At 42.0% G+C, this 18,054-nt stretch overlaps 1 protein-coding gene across 2 annotated transcripts in view; it reads right to left on the reverse strand.

Moving 5' to 3' along the window:
- fbxl17 (F-box and leucine-rich repeat protein 17) overlaps positions 1-18,054 on the reverse strand; it is a 245,206-nt gene that overhangs the window by 146,156 nt on the left and 80,996 nt on the right. For both annotated transcript variants that reach the window (XM_030060352.1, XM_030060351.1), the window contains one exon: positions 6,397-6,527. In XM_030060352.1, coding sequence (XP_029916212.1) covers positions 6,397-6,527 — 131 coding nt within the window. The remainder of the gene's footprint in view (positions 1-6,396; positions 6,528-18,054) is intronic.

Below are 18,054 nucleotides of genomic sequence, written 5' to 3' on the forward strand. Positions count from 1 at the left end.
GAGACGGCAAGACAGAGGACGAAACACAAAAAGACAACTGGAGGGAGAGATGGAGTGTGAAAAAGACAGAACAAAGAGAGGGAAACGGAAGAGTCTGGAAAAAAGAAGAGGAAGAAAGACATAACAGAGGGAGAAAGGAAGACAAGATCTGCTACATGCATACATGTGCATCTGCCGTACCTAATCACTCTGCCTCCCTCACACCTCGTTGGTTTTTCCCACACCTTTTCTTCCCATCATGTCTGACAACGGAGCAACGCTACTGCTCCTTGTGTATTCACTCTACTAAGCAGTACTCTAATCTCTGCTGACAGCCAATCTGCTCAAACAAGGCAGGCCTGAGTAAATAAAAAAGGGCCTGTGCGTTTTTAATTTACAAATCATGCGAGTACAGTGTAGGGCCTTTGACTGCTATGGTGGCCATAAAAAAAAAAAAAAAAAAAAACAGGCATAAAAGTCTTGGTTGTGATAGTGTAGCTCAGACTTTGGAGCCTAGTTCTGTGCATGTGAATAGAGAAGAATAGGGAGGAGAGGTGACAAGGGCAGGAGAAGGCCCCTTAGCATCGCTCCTCAAATCTGGAGAGACAGGTGGTAGAGAAACTAGACAAGGACAAATGTCTGTCTGTCCCCGGTTTGGGCTCTGCTGACATTTTCCATGGCATTTAGAAAACATCCAACTGAACCAAAAGAAAAGGCTGGAGGAAACCTATGTGAGGTATGAAGTTAAGGTTATACAGTGGATGTAGGGGCCAAAAATGACCTCTTATCTCAGGAATTTGCTCACTTCCCTACGGTCCCCTGCTTTCTTGAACAGAGATGAACGTCTGATTGAACTGAGCTCCTAGGCAGTCAAAGCATTAGTATCCTTCAGACAACATCAATGCATTTCTGTCACCCTCCCACCCCCCAGTAGTTACTAGGGCTGGTCCTGACTCAGAATTTCCTCAGTCAAATCAGATTTGGCTGCTGTTTTACTGATGTATTTATTTATGAATTTATTTATTTATATAGTATTTCTGTCACAAAATGCACTGGCACTCACACTGGCAATCATAACTGGCAATTATAATCAAATGCAACAGAGTCATACAAACATATGTGAGCATTTAAAATCTTTGTTAAATTCATTACAAAAGATTTAAATTTCCTGGCCAATTTTAATTACAGAATGATGAGACACAATAAGGAGACAGAACACAGGTATGTCTGATTAAATTAAGCTCTTATAACTGACTTATTTATTTTTAAAGCACTGGGAAATATAAACAACTGTATAATTAGCAGCTTTGACCTAAAAGCAAAAGGCATAAATCTGCAATCCTTTTTGAGTTACCCATGGATTTTTTTGTTTGTTTGTTTTTTGCAAAGTATTGTATGCAACAGAACATTTTCAACAGAAGTCATGTCGCTGAAATACCACTGAAATGCTTCCTTAAGTCTATTTGTTTTGTGGAATTGCCATGACCACAGTCTTAAGAAGAAAGAAAGAAAGAAAGAAAGAAAGAAAGAAAGAAAGAAAGAAAGAAAGAAAGAAAGAAAGAAAGAAAGAAAAAGAAAAACAAAGAATGCTTGACTCAAACTTGCCAGTTGGCTGCAGGGGGTCGATGACAGATGATCTGAATCGTTGACTTTCAGTGGCTACAGAAGTAGCTGCCAGTTGACATTGTCAACCCTTTAGATCAAAAGTAAAAGAAAATTAAAAGCAGAACAAAACAAAATGCTAATGCCACGAGCCATACTCCAAGTCACCTATGCTTACAACCAAGCACGGCGGATCAGCCAGTGGCTGCATGACACGTCATCGATCAGACTGATGCATCGCACATATTCATTTAGCTTCAGGGTTGAGCACTTTTCCAGACACTGTTACATCGGCCAGCTGGCTGCAACAGTGGCAGCTTGGAATGAGCTTCCAGTGTGAGATTCACTCCTCATAAGCCTCTGATTCCAAACGCCCAGTTTTCAGAGAAGACATCTTTCTGGGAGAATGCCTCTCCAATTATTCCCCGCGTTATTAAAAAGCTCCTGAAAGTCAGAGAGGGCCCCCGGTCATCCCTCATCTAGTTTGATTTCAATGAGAGAGGACAAAAATGTAGAACAGCCAATTTGGGCTGTGATTTGTGATGCTCATAAGTGATGGAGATATGCAGAGAATGTTGGCCTGAAGAAAGAACCAAGGAAAAAAAAAAAAAGCAGTGGGCGTCTGAATATTGATTTCTCTGTTTAAATTAAGCTGTTGGAAAGAGTGAGAAATGAAGAAAGAGGGTGAGAGACAGAAAGGGAGAGAAAGGGAGAAAGAGAGGCCAAGGGATTTTGGGAAATGCCCAAGTTCCAACAATACAGATCCAATTAAAGAAATGACTCACTTACTCCATGCATCTGCTTTCACCATAGACCAAAGGCCAAATGACCAGAGCTTGCTCACAAACACACCAGTACAGACTGACTCACAGACACACACACACAAACCTTGAAATCTGAACTCATGCCTTGTGTCCAGTGGCAGGGTTAATGTTAGCAGAACAGATGCTGACTCTTTGCTTTGACCAAAACCTCAGAGGTTTCACCCGGTGCTCACCATATTTCTGACAACCACAGGAAATACACACTTATGCAAGTACACACATTCTCTCTTACACACACACACAGAGGTCTCAAATCGTGAAATTCCCATAAACTGTATATTAGTTCCCCACAAAAAGTACAATGTAGTGAAAACCGAGTGTGTCCAAATACTTCTCAATTCATGTACCGTGAAAGTGGAGCAAAACACAGGTGTACGAACTTTTTTTTTTAAATATTGATAAAAAAAATAAAAATACAAACAAAATGGTAACAAAACCACAAACACAAAGATTCAGGCATCCCCGCGTCTCTGCAAAAAGAAAAAAAAAAAACAAAAAACAAGACACCAAGCGCCAGGAATAAAAGAAAACAGTTTAACTTTGACACTCCACTCTCCACTTTGTTCTAAAAAGTGAGTGCTGCCATTTGCTCTGCTGTTCCTCTTTGATCATGGCTCGCTCCCCATTTTCAAATACTGTGACATTTGAAGAACACAATCCCTGTTTCGTCTCCCATCATCGCTGGAGAAGATATGGGGAAATAACAGGGCCGACGTTACCCACATACAGCACATCACAACCCCTCTCCCCAAGAAATGATGGTGTCCAAAAATGGGCTTCCTGCTGCCACAATCTGCCTGTCTAACTGTGACGATGGGACGTCCATATTGGTCATTATGTTTTCCCAGGCCAGGTGCTTGCTTTTATACACCAAAATGCTGTTTTGTGCTATTACTGAAGAAGATGGAGGGAGCATGAGAAGGCAGAGATTTTTTTCATTCTTTTTTAAGATCACAGAGAGGAAGCGATGGGAAGAGAGGGGAGAGAAGAGGCAAAGAAAAAATGGCCCAAGTACTTTACCTCCCGCTGCGGTCTATCTCTCCAATGGCCCCTTGTCAGGGGACAAATTGATCCTAGAAATAAGGGGTCATTTCCTCTACTGGTTTACCTGTTCATCTCACACTGTCATCAGTTACACACAAACACATGTACACAACCCGCTGACCTGTCTCCACCCTGAGAGGCAGAAATGTGTGTGTGTGTGTGTGTATTTCAGTCAATGCTATCCACGTAGTTTCCTTACCCCGATCACCTTTGACCTTTTGAACCTTAAGCCAATATAACCCTTCTTGTTGTTTCTCAATTTTTGCAACCCTGGTTCATTTCCTCACATCTTAGCTCTACCCTGGCAAAGACGTGAGGAAAAGATGTTCGGAGAGAAAAATCATCAAAGCAAAATTATAAATGAAATGTTCTTGCTCCATCATGGTCATTTTGAAGTAGCACCAGTAACATAAGTCAGATATATACTATATAAAGACTGTTTAAATAGCTTTTGAACACTACCGGCTGTATCTGCATCTCACATGTGTATGTGAGAGAAAATGTACGGTTTACTGGTTTCACTCCAGGTTCAAACATTTGCCAAAGGACTTTTCAATGTGCACTTTTTAAAAATAAAAATTCAGGCACAAAAACACCACTGATCAGCCAGTGGTGTTTCTGCCACAGTTTTCATGTTCTGGCTGTGCACAGTGGGTTTTATACATCATGTGTTCCGGTAAAAGCCTTCCACAAATGACACACACTTGTGTATCGTCACTCAAGCCTCTACTCTCCTCAGGAAACATTTTAAGGGATTGAGGAATGTCTCACCTCGATTGCTTTCCAGGTCATGGTTGGCGGACGGAGGAACGATAAGCTGTAAAACTGAGAAATGCAAAGAGCCCAAACTCATATTTTTGCCTTCCCTCTCTCTGTGGCAACATATTGCACTAACTGGCTACAATGTGTATCTGTGTGTGTTTTGTGTGTGTGTGTGTGTGTGTGTGTGTGTCTGTCTGTCTGTGCACATATTGGTGAGTGTGCATCTATGAGTGAGGGTGACGAGGTCACTAAATTTTGGGGGTGATACACTTACTCCCCTCTGTTTTGCTTTCGGGAGTTGGAGCATCAAGTGAGAAAGCCTCTTTCTTTCATTCAAATGCACACACACACACACACACACACACAAACACACCTGAGTCTCTTCTTACTCCCATCACCTCCCACCTTCTCTTTCTGAATCGGTCTTTGAATCTGTTTGTAAATGTTAACCCCTTTGAATCAAACCACTTTCTCCTCTATCTAACTCACACACACACACACACACACACACACACACACACACACACACACACAGACACACACACACGTATCCTCACAAACACCTCTCCTTTTCCACACTGCCACCACCTGCCGCCCCCTTCCTCCTTTCAAATCAACCCCTTCATACACCCCTACCCCTCCATTCCCACTCTGGGCTGTGTGACTGCAAAGTGTAACAGTAAAGCGGCTTATGACTGGAGGCTTTTATTTGCTCTGTGAGTCCTTGAGCAATCAGCAAGTACACAAGACACACACAGGTCTGCGAAGCCAGGAGGCAGGCAGGGCAAAGCGCACCGCTCCGCATTACAACTGCTGCTGGTTTTCCAAAGACTCCGCCTCCTGTGGGAGGAGCCGAGCCTCATCAACAGCGAGTGTGTGCAACGTGAGACTCGGCGGCTTCGATGGCTGTATCCGTCCATAGTGACCTTTCTCTCTCCTTTATTTTTTCCACATCTCTCTTCTCAAAAGCCAACTCTGCACACTCTCATGCACACGCAGCAGCCTTTACTTTATCTCCCACATGCACAAAGACACACACACACAAGCATACAGGCACGCACACACACACATACACGCACGCACCCCATCCTAAACCCCAATATTCCCACAGGGAATCCAGACAAATCCAGTCAGACACACACATAAACCTTCTGCCCCCAAACCAACGCAGTAAATATCATTATGGAATCAATGCAACCTTAAATCAATCGAGATTGTGTGTGTGTGTGTGTGTGTGTGTGTGTGTGTGTACGTGCATGATAAAAGGAAGAAGTTGATAACACCGTGTGCTCCTCTGAGGATTTCGCCAAACTCCATGTTTTTTGATTGAAAGGAGGCGGGTAAGGTATTACCATAACCTTCCCACCACATGTCTGCTGTAAACTCAATAATACAGGAATAATTTCACTAACACACACACACATATACACACATACACACATACTCAGAGCTTGCCGGCATCTATTGTTGCTATGCACCATGGTAAATTCAATATTGTGTTAACGCTCCTAAGCCAGAGTGGGAGTGCAGTCGGCAGAGAAGCCACAGTGTTAGCTGTAAATCAATAGATTAAATAGAAATGTATGAATAAAACACAAGATAATAAATAAAAGAGGAGATGGTTTGCTCCAGGTTTCATATACAGGCTGTCTAGAGGTCTCACTCCTCTCAAAGATCCAGAAAGAGAAAAAAATGCCAGAGAGACAGCAAGAAAGAACCAAAAATGATTAAAAAAAAAAAAAAAAAAAAAAAGATTTCTTGATATAATGTTAACCTTATATCTTTAATTCTGTACCAGCCCCCATATTACGGCCATCATTCAACACCTGGCCTGCTGGTGTTAGTTTGCTAGCATCAGGAGTGTTGTTTTTTTTCTCTTTTCTCTTTTTTTCTCTCTGTACCGTAAGCTTGAGCGTGTATTTCCATCAAGTATGTGAATGTGCGCAACACATGCCAAAATGTGATGTAGATGTCTGCGATGAAGTGTCTGTGAAGTGTGTGTGTGTGTGTGTGTGTGTGTACATGCCTTGGCTTAAGAGTCAGATGTGTCATGACAAAGAAGTTTCCATTACTGTCTTTGTAGAAAACATGTTTTATTTTGCACATACTTGGCTGAAATTATGGTTTAGCCCCAAATTGTTGCTGTATGTGTGTGTGTGTGAATATGAGTTGTGTATGCGCTGACCTGTCGTTGATGCTCCAGTTGAGGCAGAGGTTGAGGGAGCTGAGGTTGCGACATTTCCTCACCACCTCCATCACTGTCTCATTGTTCAACTCAGAGATGTGCCGCAGATCCAGGATACTCAGGTTACGGAGCTGCAATTGGAAAAATAAGGCAAAATAAGGCAAGCTTGTAAGGCGAGCTTGATGTAAATTCAAATTTTATTTACTTAGATTGGAGGAGCAATAACAATAATTACCCATAGCTCCTCACAAGAAATTCCCTCAATGACAGAAAAAGACCTCTCAGAGCACCTCTCTACAGAAAGCTCAAAGCACATCGAGTCCAAAACGTGGGATATATCAGTCGCAATTAGTGATTAGTAGGCATTTTCACACATGTAGTCCATTTGCTGTGGTTCGAATTAGCTGAAAAGTTGATACTTTGTTGCACTGTTCATATGGTACGGTTTGATTATACACGGCAAAGAATTCAAACAAACCAAAATGGATCATCAAAAGCCATGTGGGCGTCACGAGCCAGCCTGCTGATTGGTCAGGGTGAGACAAATATTGCTAGTGTGTGTGTTTACTTGGGGAATGTTTTTATTCTCTCTTGCTTTATTGTACAAACACATTTGGCCAATAAAGTCTCCAACATGAGCGTGTCAACCCTCTGCTGAGGTGGATGGTAGTTGGACAGCAGTTGCATGGAATCAAGTTCGGTTCATGTCTACACCACGCCAAGACAATCTCCTCAACAGGGTCTCGGTCCAGTTGTTCTGGTAAACGCAGACGGTTTAGAAAAGAGGCGGCTCACGGTTAAATAATTCCCTGTATCTGTGTCACGTGAGCGCCTCGCCCCTTTAGGTGACTAGCAGCCACACTGCAAAAACTCAAAATCTTACCAAGATTATTTGTCTTATTTCAAGTCAAAAATGTCTTATTCCTAGTCAAAATATCTAATTACACTTAAAATAAGACATGATCACCTCAGAAGTAACTTGTTTTTAGACTCTTGTTTCAAGTGAAAATTTGCTTGTTTCATTGGCAAGATTTGTTTCTTTTTTCTAGCTAATTTTCACTTATTTCAAGTGAATTTTCACTTTTTCCACTGGCAAATTTTGCCAATTTCTGCAGTGCACATAGGAGATCGGAGGTGTATACCGTTTCATACCACTGGTGCAGCTTGTAATGTTATGCTATCTTTTATGTAGAGCATTTTGGTAAAGCCCGAGTTTAATTCAGTCGGACTTACCGAGGCAGGGGTGGAAACGCCCACGGAATCACTCTGGTTTTCCAAAAGAATGCTGTGACTTAGAAAATTCACATTATGTTGCCTACTAATCTATGCCTGTAAAACAAGCTACGTGCACTGCAAATCCGCCTCTTCATAACAACAGATCTCTTACATGTCACTCATTTGTGATTAATGATCTTATTGCTTTGCGTGATCTCTATATTCTGTCCTGCCTTGCCAATAAAGGACACACAAGTGTGACAATTGCACGATAGGCTGATTGATAGTCTAATTAATATATCAGTATTGTATCAGTTCATTGCTACACAAATCAACACGCACAAATATGGTAAATATACACATATGTATATATACTGTAAATGCATATATTAGCCTGGAGTTTGTGGCACTGATATATTTAGTGGTCCTAAAATCATTAGAATGGACACAGTACTGCACAAGTAGACTGTACATAGAGCGCTGGCCTAGTCAATGGCCTTTGCTTGGCTCTCTCTCTCTCTATAGACCTTCTTCACTATAGCCATTTTTACATGAAACAGTAGGGCCAACCCAGGTGTTACCACTGATACTAATTAAGGCTCTGTTGTGTTTAGGTCCAACAGAGCCAGGGTCCTCTATTATGCATGCCGGCTCACTGGAAAGACTCCGCTACATTAAACGGAAGAGAACCTTAATTTATTTCATTAATAGCACCTGTGTTCACCTGCTATGTCATGTCAAACTGGCTGCTGTGAAAAAGCTCAATAGGCTTTGCATGAATGGATACGACCAGGGCCACTGACTGCTATGAGAGAAAAAGTGCCGTACCATATAGTCTCATCCCTCTTGAATTCGTTTCTACACACCATGCTGCATACACTTGAAGTCTGACATTTTGTCTGTTTGTTTGTTTTTGTTTTGTTTTGCTTTTAGGCTTCCCAAAACTGGGTGAGCAAGGCCTTTTTTTTTTTTAAGCTGGTAGCTGCCACTCCATGCCAGCCCCTAAATGCACCATCGAGTACAGTACAGTCTTTCTCTCTCTCACACAACAACACACAAAGAATGCAGGTGCACAATGTTCATCCTTGTTTAAAAAGAGAGCAGCACTTTGTTCATCTATTTCAGGTCGCGCAGATAAAAAGGAAAGTGCAAAAAGAAATGCAGCCAAGTTGGAGTGGGTTACAATCAGATGAAGCGCACTGAGCCACCCAGTTAGTTTCAGTGGGACTTTTAAAAAACATGTGGGTATTGCTTTGTTTGAACTGTCAAATGTTAATATTCAACTTAGTATCAACTTAATCTTAACTGATACAAAGCTGATATTAAGTCAAAAGTCGACTATTAATACTGAAGTGAGTATTAAACAATAAACAAGTGTGACCAACTTGTGTGTTTTCATATTCATCTAAAAAAAAAAAAAAACATTCCAATAAAACCTAATTAGAGAGATGAAACAATAATACAAAACTAGCTTGCTGTTGCTGTTTATGATCTTGTGAATGCATGCCTGTGGTGAGAGGTTATGAGCCAATATGAATTATCTTTGCATTCACTTTTCCTCTTCTTTTCATCTCTCCCGACTTTCAATAAACCCCTTTCCGATATGAATTCTTCTGAACAGGGGGTTTAGATTAATCCTCCAGTCAAAATCTCTACTTTTTGATACATTCATCACACACACACACACACGCGCGCGCGCACACACACACGCGCGCGCGCACACACACACACACACACACACACACACAATGATCCACTGTTCAGCGAGGTTCAGCTTGCAGATGTTACTCAAACATTTCCATGTAAAAACATTGATGTGCATTGTCTAATATGCGCTCTGCACAACTTAAGGATTGCTCAGACATGCATACAAACACAGGCACACACACACACACACACACGCACACACACACACACACACGCACGCACACACACCAGGGACGCGAGATAATAGAGGTATGATATTCCGTCCAGTCGCCAGGGAGGCAAGGTAGTAAATGTCATGGCCAAGGCTAAAGAGAAAACAAGCTTACAGTTGGTGTTAAGATCACTGAGCACTATTGTCTGCTCCATGGGCATGACATATATCTACCAGCATGAAGACACGTGGGGGAAAAGGATAAGGACCAAAGCCCGTGGTGTGAAGTAAACACACATGTAAACATGCTTCTCTGTGCCTGCGTAGCACACGCAAAAACAAACAAGACGCACACCATCAGCAAACAAACATTTTGAGTGTGTGATCCTACACTCCACTGGAGGTAAAAACCTTTCAAAACCTTTTTCTCTACCTCTGTCTGGTTGTTCCATTTGTCTCTTTCTCCTCTCGTGTAGCCTGTGGCTTCCTGTCACAGCTCAAGAGAAAATTGTATCCACATCTCTGGTGATAAAAGGCCTGCTTAGGCATTCTTATGAAATAAACATGAAACAGATTTTGTTTGTGGCATACCCACACCTTTACTGCTAAGACATGCTTCGACATACTAATGAAATAAACATTAAACAGCTTGTGTGTGCAAAGATGGGTCAAGAAAATGGCAGTAATCGCTGGGGACAGCAAAACTGACATAAAAAACAATGCTATTTAATGAAAAAGAAACCCCTTGAACTGTATGCATAAACATACACATGCAGACACATGCCCACACACACACACACACACACACACACACACACACATACACACACACAAACTATCATGTGCCCCTGTGACCACTGTTGGATCGAAGTGCTAAATTATTCATGGAAAATGAGGCTGATCTGTGTGTGTGTGTGTGTGTGTGTGTGTGTGTGTGTGTGTGTGTGTGTGTGTGTGTGGCATTGCAAAACAAAGGCATTGCAAAACTTGACTGTGAATGCAAGTGACCAGTGACCACCACCACCACACGTTTTCTAAATAACAGAAAACCGCCATTCCGACAGTCAAAAAATGGCCATCAATAGCGTACAGACGCACACACAATCACACACTCACTTATTCAGCCATTCAAATTCAGTTTCTATGGTTATTTAGTCTGGAGTACATTTTAAAAAGCCCAACTTCAAAAGTAGAATTTGGTCTCCAAATCTTCAAAAAACGCTTATCTCTGCCAAATAGAATTCCTACTATAACCAATGGTAACTGTCCCATTGATGTGGGTAGCCAATGAGAAACCAGGCCAACAAGCCTGAGTTTTGATTGGCTGAGATTGTAGCTAGGTTGTGGAAACATGAAAAATTAGCAGATGTCTGCATGAAGAGGAAGAGGCAGAGTCACTGCTGAGACTGTGAAAAATGTGAAACAACAACATGAGGGGGGAAAAAAGGGGGTTTAAAACAGTTAAGCAGACATACCCAGCAGAAAAAAAAAATCCTCCAAATCCCTGAAACGAAAAGAAAGGAAAAGAAAAATCTCTCTGTAATTAGTCATACCTACAGCATGTGACGGGCCACAGTGCCCATGTTTGTTCTGACAGATTATCATCACTGATTCAGAGGTGAAAGGTTTTAAGACTCCCGATTTATTAAATATTTCCTCTTATGGTGCTGCTTTTCAGCTCATTTAGGCAGAAGGACAGAGAGGAAAGAAAAATAAAGGGAAAGAAATTTGAGAAAGAGGGATAAAGAGAAGAAAAGAAAAAAAACAGACAGAAAGGAAGGCACAGCGAGTGATTTAGGAAGAGCAAGAGAGAAAGAAACACAGAAATACAAAGAAAGAAAGAAAGAGAGAGAGGGGGAGAGAGAGAGAGTGAGAGAGAAAGTAGGGGGTTTGGTGGGTCTCTGGCAGGTTGTTCTCCTCCTTGGCCAGGCAGAGCTTGTCTCTTTTCCTCTGAGTTGGCAGCTACAGCTGGATAATTATTCACCCTGTTAATAAAAGCACTGAAACTTGCAAAACACAGCTGCTCTGAGGCCAGCGTGTAGCCTCACACATGCACACACACACACACACACATATGCAGGCATGCAAGCACACACAGTACAGTAATGTACCACAATGGCAAATATACCTGCAACTATTATATATGTGCATACATGTTTACATGTTCACACTCACAAAGACACGCCACCAAGTTGTTGCTCATCATGCTGCACCAGCTAAACTAAAACATGACTAAGTTTATTATTGTTAATAGTTATAGTATCAATAGAAGTAGTAGTGGTAATGGTAGTGGTAGTGTTTTTTTTTTTTGTTTTTTTTTATAATTTGATGGGGAAATTGTGTTTGTTTTGTCATGTTTTTATTAGGCCAGAAAAAAAAGGTTGGGGGGGGGGGGGGGTCATATCAAACTCTATATAATTACAGTACAAAACAATACACAAAATATAACATGCATTATCATAACCTGCACATCAATAAGAGATAAGCTGTTACTTGACATTGCACAAGAGCTGGATGAACAGACGGTTCACGTGTAGGATGTGGGTGTATCACTGTGTTTTTGTATTAATGAAGTCATTTTATTCAGTCCACATGAGGAGAGGAGGTCTTTGCGCTCCAAGCAGCTTGGCTCCCACCTGCCTAAATTAGAAGCCTCTCTCAAACAGGAAATGAGAGCTTGAGTCAGAGGTCAAACGTAAAACGCCACTTTAAATGAAAGAAAAATAAATGGCCGTTTCAAAGGTACGCTCTCCTTCAGCCAAGCGTAGGCTGGAGTTCAGTATTTTAGAGAGGTTGATTTGACACTTTATTACATTAGTGTATGTCAGAGTCTGGCACACTGTGTGCAAGTGTGTGTGTGTGTGTGTGTGTGTGTGGAGAACATACCTGCATGTGCTCTGCCAGACTATAGAACTATAACTGCACCTATTACTGCATTTATTTACACAACGTCAAGCATCAAGATGCCAAGCAGGAAGTGGAGCCAGGGTGGACCCCATGCAGAGGATATGATGTCATGGCTTTGAGCGCTGGCACAAAGTTGCATGAGTTCATGGCTGTTGCTGACCGACAACCCCTGTGTCCCGGCTGACAGGCGGCTCGATGACATTTAAACGGCACAGACAAAGCTTGCATTGTCTGAGTCAGAAAAAGCGCGCATGTTGTATTTGGAAAATATGATTTGCTATTTCTCTGCCGCACTTCATTTATAACAACTACAGGATTTAGTGAGAGGGACTGTTATCCCTTACAGTCGGATAAAAGATACATCACGGTGGAAAACTTATATTCTGAACAGGTCGACACAAAACTGCATAAATACAAAGACAATCTATGATCATCTATTCCATTTAGGCAAAACTCCTTCAAAACAACCAAGTCATCCAGTGAAGAGAGTGGCAAACAGTACACATGACCTTGAAAGGAACGTGTCCAACTTGAACTTCAAGCCTAAACAATCTAGGTGGCAAGGCTGAACAAATAATTAAAATATTATCAAAACTGCAATATAGCAAAGGACGATATTCAAATCGCAAGAGCTGCAAAATGTTTGAAGTTAAAATGAGACAAAACACCATTAAAAAAATTGAAGCGCTGCCATGTTATAAAGATGCCCTCATCTCCAGACATAAGAAAACATACTTGTTTTGGTACATGCCCCAAAAAGAAAAAGAAAAAGAAAAAGAAAAAAAAAATCATGATTTCCATTTTTTCAGTGAATATGAAAATGAATAGATCGACTAAAATTATTAATCATACCATAATTTATGTATAAACAACTGCAATCTGATTTTTTTTTTAACCATTTAGTTCAGCCCTACTAGGCGGAGCAGATGAACTGAAAGTACAATTCAAAGTCCTGAGCAAGAAGACAAAGTCACTGGGTATTGTCAGGGCGGCATGGTGGCCTTGACACATTTTGCTCGCCTGTCCGCATGAGTTGGGGATTGTGTGAGACGGGACGAGGCGAGAGCGAAAAGGTGAGAGGAACGGCAGCGGTGTCACTGAGTGAATACGAGTGCGCACTCATGCATACACACTCCCTTTTTTTTTTTTTCCCCCCATATCGGAGCATCCCAGACAGTTCAGTCAGACAGGAGAAAGCTGTGTCGAGACAATCCCTCTGCGGTAAGCCTAAATCGCACGCACCCCTCCAGACACATATTCACACAGACACTCAGACAAACACACACACACACACACACACACACACACACACACACAACCACACACGTACACGAAGGTCCATGCAGACAGGGGTATGAATATTTGAAGAGGGAATGCGGCAAAAACTGGAAAAGGCCATGGGTCTGATATCACAAATACATTGTCCGCATCAGTCATGGACCAGTGGGCTGATCCCTGTGTGTGTGTGTGTGTGTGTGTGTGTGTGTGTGTGTGTGTGTGTGTGTAACTTCTCTCTTTATCTGTCTTCTGCCCATCTACTGTCTATCACTTATTTTCCCTCTTCTGCCCCCTTCTCTCTCTCTCTCTCTCTCTCTCTCTCTCTCCCTCTCTTTCTTTCTATCTCTCTCTTTCTCTCTCTCTCTCTCTCTTTCACTCTCTCTCTCTGTCCCTCTCTCTCTCACTGCCGCTAATCCTGCGTGTGTTGGTGTTGATAACAAACTCAGCGGCAAGGAAAGGCTCGAAGAGATAGAGAGCTGTGGTTTCTCTTCAGCGCACTAAGCCAAATGACCACACAGACGAGCATACACACACACACACACACACACACACACACACACACATGTACGACAGCACTGGAGGACAGTCAACGCACATACTGGCACTCGTTGGACTAATAATGAAACATGATACTCCTCCCTCCAGAGGTCAAAAACCTCTCTGTCTTTGGGTTAAAAAGTCTTCGAGCCAAATGAATTATTCTTCAATTACTCTTGGAAGAGACACACACCATCCTTAGGCTCTCTCCCCTCATTATATTCCTAAATCCCCCAATCTCCTCCATACAGCAGCGAAGAAAATGATTATTACAATTTCTCGATGCTCTCATTTTGCGCACCCCTCCCCGCCATTACCTTCCTTCCCCCCTAAACCCCTCTCCGCCGCCTCTACTAACCCTTCATCCTCTCTGCTACCCCCAAGACACAATATACATGTAAAATTACACACTTCAACAAACACACAGACACACACACACACACACACACACACACACATACATAAACACACAGGGCAATGCATGGAGGAGCACACATGCACGCTTCTCAGTTTGTGGTGGAGGTTATCACTTTGACACAGAGGGCACTGTGATTATGTATTTTCCGTGCTCCAGTCGGGGGGAGCAGATAAGGGGCCACCAGACTACAGCGAAGCCAGACACCACTCATCCTACGTGGGGGAGAGGAGCGGCGGAGGGGGGGGGTGTGGTGGTGGTCTTGGTGGGTGAAGACTTGTATCTTCACCTCTGTGTGTCATATCTTTAAAAGCCATTCTCTGCCACTGTTTTCTTTTTTTTTTTTTTTTTTTTTAGTTTTTAAGCTCCCTGCTCCTGATGACTTGGGGTGGGTACAGTGCATACATTTTTTTTTTTTTTTAATCCTTTATTTAGTCCGGAGGGTCGCTTTGAGATACAAGATCTCTTCTTCCAGGATGCCCTGGTGAAGACAGCAGCACAACTAGTTTCACATAAAAAAAAAAAAATTAATTAAAAAAAAAATTAAAAAAAATACACATGAGCAACACATAAAAGCAACATAAAGGAGGCATGCAGGCCATATATATACAAGTAAAATTGCTCAAGAAAAAAACAGAACTCATAATTTGAAAATTATGCTCAAGTAGAAAAAAGTACTTGGTTAAAAAACTACAAGTTGCTTTGCATTTTAATATCGTTTGGCATGTGTGAGCCGGTGTAAAATAATGACAAAAACAGCACTTGTTGATATTTTTATTTTTTTTATTTTTTTTGTTTTTTGTAATGACTCATGAAACAGCTTGGTTCAGACAAATAAAGATATACTACTGAGATGTCATTCTTGCACTCTCTCTGCATCCTAAAAACAAGATCTGTTTTTTTTGTTGTTGTTGTTTTTTTTTGGTTTTGTTTTGTTTTGGGGTTTTTTGGAGGGACAACAAGCCCCTTGTTATGTAATTGTTGCCGTTTTTAGACTTTGGTGAAAACAGTGTGACCAGGTGTGGCCATGAATTTGTGTGAAAACAGCAATTTGTGGGTTTCCTCCTCCCCCATTGCAACATTTTCAAAGACAGGTGCTTCTTTTTCTTTTACTACACAGTTGGCAACTTGGTATCTGCTGTCAGGTGTTTCTTGCATCCCCAAGCAGATAATAGACTTGAAATGAGGGTATAACTAGCAAATGCAGCAGAGTAAAAAGTCAATTATTGGCTCAAAAAATACTCGAGCAAAAAAATAGAATTACAAGCTTGAGAAGAAACTTGAAAACTTTTTAGTAAAAAAAAAATACTATTTTACTCATTCACATCACTTGTAATGCCTTACCCCTGGTGATCTGGAGAATTAGGGAAAAGTAAGGAATTATTTTATGACCTTTGATATTCATCTTTTATTGTAAAGGCTGCAAGCCAAATTTGAACCTGTGATGATGCAAGTGCATACTACTGGTCTGAGCCAGCTAAGCCACTGGGATGGCTAGAGCATATGATTTTGGTTATAAAATGAAATAGCCTCGCTGTCATAAACCAGACTGTTTTATTTGCTCATAAACACACAGAGAGAAATGAGGTATTACCCATGTTCCAATTCTGTCAAATTTAGAGCGCATTTATCAAAGGCCCTAAGTTTCTGTGGAGAAGAACAACAAAACTAGTGGAGCTGCACGCCTGAATTCATGTACAAGGCCCCAAATTAAGACCAGAAACATTCGAGTTCTGAACATCAGAGGGACAAGACTGAGCTATTACGGTCTCAAAATATAGCTCCTTTCATCTCTGACACATTCTTCAACAATCTCTCCATTTGTTTTGTCTTTGGCCTCCTCTCTCTCCCAAGGGCGGGAACTTTCACACACACAAAAAAGGCATTCTGAGGCCCGGAGTGTCTTAGGGCAGTGATAGGCTGATGTATGAGGAGGGGCATTGTGGGTAGGCATGACAGGCGAGGGGAAGCCGTCAGTGGGACATCTAAGGCTGGGGAAATGAAGGCTCTCTGGCAACCAGAGCTACTCTCAAACACTGGCTCTCTGATAGGGCCAACCTTGGACTTAATCACTACCAGAAGAAAAGAACACTGCTTGACAGGAAGATGGAGAGACAGAGTGAGAGGAAAGAGAGAGACAGAAATATATACAAACCGCAAGAGCAGAAGACAAGAGAGAAAAACACAGATACAGACTGAATACACAGTGACACTGACCGAGAGGCAGAAAGAGAGCAGATACAGTGAGAGGAGGACACACACAGGGGGAACAACACTGTTCCAAAGAGACGGATAATGACTCTGTTGTTGTTGCTCAACTTTTTCAAATGCCGTCTTTTCAAACGCCAACACCAAAAAACGGGACGGAGGCTGCCAGGGAAGCAAAGGGAAGATGCAGCAAATTTGTCATCCACTTGTAAAACACAAACTTATCTGACTCAAACACACACACACACATCGAAAGAGGAAGGGGTCACACTCAAGCAAGATGGGAGGAGCCTTCTCCCCACCATAATGCCCAACCCCCAGCGTGCGCGCACACACACACACACACTTAATCCATTACACCTTTGAGGCTTGTCACAGGCATGACTTAAGGGTGAAACCTTTGACACTGAATCAGGAGAATGATTAATCTAATTCAGGTACACGCATATACACTGCAATCCCCATACACACACACACACACACACACACACACAGAAAGAAAGAGTTCTCACATGAGCTGCTGAGGGAGAGCGCCACCATCACTGTGAGCGCTGGGACACACACAAAGCCTCCGCCCCAAGACACTTTGTATCCATTACATAGCCTTGGGTTGTGACAAGCCTCATCAATAAACTCATTGTTAATGTCGTGAGCTCGGAGGAAACTTAAAGGTTCGATCCGTAACCCGGCCATAAATAAAAGGTTGGACAAAAAAAAATGGATTAGGCACTTGTTTGTATTGTCGTTAAATCTACACAGCTCAACTCGTCGACTGGAGCTGTAAACAACTAATGCCTGTATGGATAGAACAATATGTTTTTTTGAGGCCGATTCTATTATCCATTATCCTCCAGCTCATAATGGCTGACACAAATGACACTGATATAAATTTTTGAAAGAATCCGAACACAAATGCAGGTGAAAAAAAAAAAAAAGCCTGAGCTTTCACAGGGATAAAAACGCATAGAATAAACAAATGTTTTGTAAACAAAAGACCATGTTACAGGTGAAATACACCAGGCACAGACGCGGTGCGACACGGCTGCTGCAGCAAGACGTGTACGTTATAGTCAAGTGAGGCAGCTACACTGGCCATGGAGGGCGTGTGCAAACGCATGGGCCTTGAGCTGCGGATCTCTATTTTTGGCTAGTCTATTTTTTTTTCCTCTACGTGCAGCCCTCCACCAGGGCCAAAACACGGCTGGCGTGGAGCCCACAGGCAACACAGACACAGTTGGTG

This window comes from Myripristis murdjan, chromosome 9 (assembly GCF_902150065.1).
Source record: "Myripristis murdjan chromosome 9, fMyrMur1.1, whole genome shotgun sequence".
NCBI classification, from domain to species: domain Eukaryota; kingdom Metazoa; phylum Chordata; class Actinopteri; order Holocentriformes; family Holocentridae; genus Myripristis; species Myripristis murdjan.